We start from the raw sequence: 7517 nt of genomic DNA on the forward strand, positions 1-7517 counted from the left end.
GTCACTTTCTCTCTTCTGCTCTCCTCCTCCTCTCTCTCTCTCAATCTTTCACTTCTATACCGTTGGAATCTTACTAAACTGGTATTGTGGATACACACACACACACACACACACGTGTATATATATGTATACTTATCTATCTATCTATCTATCTACTTTTCTATATGTATGCATGTGTAAGAGCACGTGTGTTTGAAAAGGTTTAAGGAAAGCGCTCACATACTAAAAGCATTCTTCTCAAAAATGTTAGTAACGTCCTTATAACAGATTTCGTAACATTTTATAAAAAAAATAATTAAAAACAAAAATCATCTTTACACTTCGAAAACTGTACTAAGTAATCCTCATAGACGTTCAAACACACACACACACACACACACACACACACACACACACACACACATAATATATGATGATGATGATGATGATGATGTCATCTACTAGTGACCGAGGAAGACCATTGCTGACCTTCAGGGATATTGTGCGCTGTAGGACTTTTGAAGTTGCGGCTCCGTTTGTGGCTAATGGGCCCTGCTCTTGACAAACATACACGACTGTAAATATTGCAGACCAAGCTTTCCCCATTCACAACCCCAGCCGTGCGCTTTCGAGCAGCTCGCTTAAGTTCTTCATGCTGGATACGTGCAACCATGTAGGAAGAAAGTTTTTCAATTTATCATACTTTGATAACAAAAACATCCACAACTTTCGATTCCAATAAACCACAATTTTCCCTGAAAGTCGTTTTTTTTTAATATTTACTACGGTTTGCTTGAGGCTAACCTTCTTCCTACACCTCGATCCCGGTATCTTATACATCCCCCCCCCCAACACACACACGTTCTTCAATGTTGGAAATTTTCCCCGCCCTTGATTGCACGTTTTCCATGTTAAAAGTTGTTGCTTTGAAGTTGTGTTCTATGCATTATCTTCTAAACCAGCGCTATAGTTTTGAATACGCAGTTAGATGCAAATAAAACCAGTTGTTTACTATTCCACATTAAAGTTAATTAGTTAGTTAGATGCATATTAATTCTAATTTTGTTTTCCTCTTAGCTTGTCTATTTGCGGTTGCTTTTCTCTCTTTCTCTTCATTGTTATAATCTTTCTTGCTGGTGGTGCACCCACCCAATCCGGCCCTCATCACCTGTACCACAAATCTTTGTACTGAAATTTTATTACTGGAAGTGACCGCGAGTCCGCAGCCCTAAACACTCGGCCATTGCGCCTCCACTGCGGTAACATTATACACTGAATAACCTAGTATTTCGTTAAGTTTTCAGAGTAACTGTTTTTATTTATTCCATTTCTTGCTCTCACAGCATAAAATTAACCTCATTATTTTATTCAGTTTACATACAAGTTTTCACGCAGACCCTGTCTTATCCCATCGGATTCCATTGTTACACATTTCAGTTCGTAGATTACTAAGCTTTCAATTTCTTTTACTTCCATTTAAGAATATCTTTTCTTTTACTTGTTTCAATCATTCGACTGCAGCTAAGCTGAGGCGTCACCTTCAAGAATTTTAGACGAACGAAATCAACCCCAGCACTTGTACTTTTTAAAGCTCGGTGCTTGTTCTATTGGACTCTTTGCTGAGCCGCTAAGCACATAAGCACATCAACACTGGTTGTCAAGCAGTGATGGGGACAAACACAGACTATATGTATCCTAATATTTTTACCGGAGATCAATCCTATAGCTACTACACAGGCACACACACACACACACACACACACACACACACACATACACACACACACACACACACACGCGCGCACGCGCACGCACATTCATTTTCCGCCTACCACACGGTTTCGATCGGCCCAGGACTACAGCAAAAGATACTTGCCCAAGTTGCCACGTAGCATGACTGAACCCGGAACCATGTGATTGGGAAGCAAACTTCTTACCACACAGCCCCACTTGCGCCCATTTACGTCTAATTTTCTAAATGTAATTGGTTTTTGTACCTCGTGCCCTTCTTTATGATATAAACACATGTGAAATTCAATTACTGCAACTAAAAAACCTAAATAGATTTTACACTTGACATAACAGCCTTCCACTTGGATTTTAGAATGCAAAATGATTTTTAATTACTATACTTATAAGGGTAACACTGTAACATGATTTTTGTCTTTCGGTAGCAACTTTTATGTCCTACTTGCTTGCCCCTAGAAGATATGAAAAATAGCTAATATTTCCTTCAAACTTTGTTTATGTTACATTTATTCAAATTCCAAAGAATCCCTCTCAGCACATGGCTATCATGCTCTCCCACTACTCCTGTTCATGATCAAAGATGCACGTTTTGTCAGCTACTAAGAGATATTCTCAAGTGGTTAAGGTCAAGCAACTGACAAGCAAATCTGGTATTGAGCAGAATATTTGTTATAACGATATTTCTGCTTCAGCAATTCAGATCTGAGTCTACCTGAAATGTAATGGAAAATAGAACAGTTTCAAAACATTGATGTTCAGGTCACAAAAGCAAAGTTTGAAGGGAATATTAGGAATTTCTTTTGATTTCTAGGTAGAAGCAAATAGGAAATAACACTGACAAAAACAAAAAAAAAAACATTACTTAGTATAATTGAATCAAAGATCGCTATATTCCAAAAGCCTTCCTTCATATGCCCGAAGAAAAAGCAAATGGAGTGTTATCACAGAGCTATGAAATAGAGAATGTCTGAGGTACATCTTGAATAAGTAGAGGCGCAATGGCCCAGTGGGTAGGGCAGCGGACTCGCGGTCACAGGATCGCGGTTTCGATTCCCAAACTGGGCGTTGTGGGTGTTTATTGAGCAAAAACACCTAATACTCCACGAGGCTCCGACAAGGGATGGTGGCGAACATTACTGTACTCTTTCACCACAACTTTCTCTCACTCTTACTTCCTGTTTCTGTTGTGCCTGTAATTCAAAGGGTGAGCCTTGTCACACTGTGTCACGCTCAATATCCCCGAGAACTACGTTACGGGTACACGTGTCTGTGGAGTGCTCAGCCACTTTCACGTTAATTTCACGAGCAGACTGTTTCGTCGATCGGATCAACTGGAACCCTCGACGTCGTAAGCGACGGAGTGCCAACATCTTGAATAAAAAAGTACATCGAATGGGATAATTGTTGCTGATATGTAATAAATTATAGCATTTTCTCATAGAAATCGACAATTCTGAAAACATTCAAAATCATTTATAAACCTCGTTTTATTGAAGCGAAGTACATTTACATAATGAACTGTATAAATCTACTAGAAATTCAGTCTTAATTCGTATTTTCATCTAATATATATAAGATATAAAATATTTTCAAATTTCATGCTAGTTTGTAATAAAGATTAAGCAATTAATAATTTTATAATGGAATATTTTAACAAGATTACTTTGCAAAGCTTTAAAAATTTTGAATTGATTTCTTAAGAGCGGTAGTAATACATTTCTACGTATTTTTAGGTAATTTATTCAGTTAAGCGATAAAACTTCATAAAGGGAAATAGGAAATTATAGAAAACGTTGATGAAGAGCAAAATATTTTTAAAAAACACCCAAAGAATGGCAAAATTCCGAGAACAATAAGTGACATCTTAAATAGTTAAATTTTCAGTCGAAAAATAACCCATCATCTTGTTTGTTTCTCCTTCTCGGTTATTTATTTACAGTTCCAACTTTTGAATTGAGAGATTTTGTCCAATGGAACTGGATTCTGAATCCATTGCAAAGCTTGAGACACTGTCACAATCCATACATCTTCCATGCTGCTAGAAACTTCTTTCAAAAATATCTGCAATGGAAGTAAATTTCTCTGAAGCCATGGCATATGCAAAAATATGCCGAAAGGTGCCTTATTTCTTTCGTAATGGCGATTAAAGTTGTCTTTCAAGTAATTTACGACAGCCGATGTGTTTGGAGGAATTTTACATTCATCAGCCATTGAATAAGCACTTCCTTTGTCGTACCAACGTACAAGTGGGACTTCCCATAAACCTGGATATGATTTCTCTGGGCAGTATCTAAGTGCACAATATGTCCTGTTAACCGGGTAATCAAGTGTAAAGGGCCATGTTGGTATTTCTGTAGTATCAGACACTGAACCTGCTACCATCGAACTATCGAAGTAAAATCCATGATCTTCCAAAAGTTTGAACTGGTTATCTTTCCCTATTGAAAGAAACGGTGAGCGCATTCCTCGAATATCTTCTGCTGGAATACTGGCCTTTTCACTAAGCCATTTTTGCATACCAACTATTTCTTCCTTATACTCATTGTAACTAGCATACAACCAGAAATCTGTTGGATATTTATGTGATCTGCTGTGAGAAGCTATTTCATGCCCCTGGTCATATAATTCTTTCACACTTACAGGATCAGTATAATAGCCGGAAACAAAAAATGTTGCTTGAATAGGACAGCCGTTTGGATTGGTTAGGTTCAAGCTAAACAAATCTCTGTAATAATCAATAGTACTCTTGTAAATTCCGTCGTCAAAAGTCAATAGAATTATCTGTGGAGTTGCATTTGTTGGCAATGAACTTGGAATTTCAGGCCCAGGACATTTACAGTTCGGTAACTTGCAATCTTCTGGACGACAGGGACCTGCAAAGTAAAGCCAATAAAGTCAAATCAAAAGATGAACATTTTTTTTTAATGGATACGAACACATATCTACTAACTAACTATTATATGGAATGAGGCCTAGAGCTATTGATCTACAATAATAAAAAAGAAACATGAGTTTCAACCATTGGTACGAGGGTAAAAATGAAACTGTGCAAACAATAGGGGAAATCTGTGGAATCAGAGAAAACTGCGCAAAAATTTCATTTACCGTGGGGATTTTTGGAAGGTTGTTCTTCAACAGAGAGCAGAATGATGCAGTTATCTTGTAAGCATAGCCATTTATACGATTATTGCTATCGGAGAAAAATAAATAATTATATAGCACTATTAAATAATTATTTCAAAGATCACTGAAAATCTTCGTGGGAATACATAGATCTAAATATGTTTGTAATACATAGAAAAATATCCGGTGACTCAATGGCTTGCTTATCGAGGAATATAAGTGAACGCAGTTCATTTATAATATCTTGGAGAGATTTCCATCAACGTTAACTATACTTCATTTTAGCTGAATGGTTATTAACTATCAGGGAATGTATATTACAAAGTAATATAATGGTACTTTATTTACATTTGACTGATAGTTGTCCGCATCGTGTTTGTTGTTAACACAACGTTTCGGCTGATATACCCTCCAGCCTTCATCAGGTGCCGTGGGGAAATTTCGATCCTAGGTTCTCATTCCTAAGGTATTTTTCGATATTGTTCTTGTTGTTACTATTATTATTACTACTACTACTACTACTACTACTACTACTACTACTACTACTACTACTACTACTACTATTATTACTACTATTATTACTACTACTATTATTATTACTACTACTATTATTATTACTACTACTATTACTACTACTACTACTACTACTACTATTATTACCATGGACGGACGGTAGACACATCGGCTCCCATGTAAGTTGCATTTTTCACCTCTTAAAAGACCTATTTTGTTTTAAAATTTTGTATAAGTTGTGTATAACACAAAATACTTCGTGAACATATATTTTTCAAATCGGAAATAGCTCTATTTAGAGCCTTATTTCCAAAAATTCAAACATATCTTCCTCGTTCCTAGTCATATTCTTTAAAACGAATATGGCTAAGGTTTTCAACGAGGCCGACTTCCCGCTCCTAATGCCAGAGGCGAAAACACTTAATGCCGTTCCGCATGAACGCAGACAAGTGATGAAGAAGAGCAATGATTCTGAGTCAACTGCTGCTGCCTCAACCACCACCACTACCACCATCACGTGTACAAACTCTGCTGCTACAGCAGTCTTGCCTGCCACCGTCACCAGTGACAACAACAACAACGACAAAGACAACAACAACAGCAGCAACAACAACGACAACGACACAAATGTCCTTGCTAACACGACCACTGTCCTCACCACTGCTACTACCAGTGACAATAACAACAGCAACAACAACAGGACACCGACCTTCAACACCAACACCACCACTACTTCGACAAACTCTGCCGCCACTACCACCACCTTTGAACCTGGCAGTACCAACACCACTGTCAATACCACCATCAACAACTACAAGACGAACAAGATAAACAACACCACAAACGCCACAAACAACATATCTGCCAGCATCACAAAAACAAATTTTGCCGATGCAACGAAAGAAAAAAGAACAATATTAACATTCACCCAAAAACAAATCAATGACACAAAATCCCTTCTCACGAAAGAAGGTGACACTGTACAAATACACATACCAAAAGCAATCATTGAAAATACAAACAAGAAACACATATCATACAGACTTATCAACAAGAAAACGAAGCGACCGGAGAATTTCTCCACCCAAAAAATTGAGATTTGTCTCAAACCGATATGGCCCTTTCAAAGTCATGTTACTTGGGGACGAAAATTTGCCACGGTCCTAGTACGCTTTAAGAGCGAACAGTTAGCGAAGGAATTTTCAACACTCTCTCTCCACACAGATGACTTGGTGATGATACCGAGTTATCTTGGACAGAGAGTGACGAAGGTGACAGTAAAGAATGTCCCTTCACAAGTGGAAACACAGTGGATAGTAGGTTCTATATGCCTCGAAATGGAGGAGGCAAATATATTAGAAATTGCTACTGCAGAGGAGAAAAACTGGGAAGGGGGAAAAAAAGTCGAAGTCCTCCTCCACATCACTGAAGAGGAGTGCCAAAAGATCCCCACACACATCCAACTGGCAAAGGACCACAAGTTATATGTAGTGGTGGAAGGAAGGCGGCCACGTTGTTATGTATGCGGCAGCGAGGCACACCTCAAGGACAGTTGCCCAACCGCCGCCAACCAAAAAAAGCAACAAGGGCAACCACCAAAACTCGGAAAAAAAACCCTACTACCAACACCACCATCAACAATCAAAACAAGAGAAACACAAGCAACACTGGCAACTGAGAAGACAACAGCATCTGCAAAAACAACAAGTGAGGAAGCAGGGGAAAAGAAAGAAAATTCCAAGACTGTTTCCCCCTCCCCCACATCACACACACCTCACACAAATAACAAGCCATCAGCACCAACAAAAACAGCAACACAACCACTCACACAAGCACACACAGACGCTCACAATTTGCCCCTACCCCCTTCCGATTCCTCAGAACCTTCGTCGGAAGATGAAAGTAATGAGGAATGGCAAATAGCCCGGAAAGGAAGGAGGAAGAGGAGCAAGAAAAGAAAAGCAAACACAAACAAAGCAGGGAGATACACAACTCCCGAAAACACTCCAGACACCAACACAAGCACACACAACTACAACACAAGCAACAAAACCCCAAAAGCAAGTACACACACAATGCTCACTGCCATCAACACAAAAAACTCAGAGTTGATGGAATACATCAACACAAAAGCAAACATAACAAACGAAGAC

At 38.5% G+C, this 7517-nt stretch overlaps 1 protein-coding gene across 1 annotated transcript; it reads right to left on the reverse strand.

The window, feature by feature from the left end:
- Window positions 1-3196: 3196 nt before the first annotated feature.
- Window positions 3197-4627, reverse strand: LOC128251489 (chitin deacetylase 8-like). The gene has a single exon (XM_052978313.2). The coding sequence runs from the start codon at window positions 4243-4245 to the stop codon at window positions 3658-3660; it is 588 nt and encodes a 195-aa protein (XP_052834273.2). The 5' UTR covers window positions 4246-4627; the 3' UTR covers window positions 3197-3657.
- Window positions 4628-7517: the final 2890 nt, after the last annotated feature.

Source organism: Octopus bimaculoides, chromosome 4 (assembly GCF_046866305.1).
Source record: "Octopus bimaculoides isolate indiv1 chromosome 4, ASM4686630v1, whole genome shotgun sequence".
NCBI classification, from domain to species: Eukaryota; Metazoa; Mollusca; class Cephalopoda; order Octopoda; family Octopodidae; genus Octopus; species Octopus bimaculoides.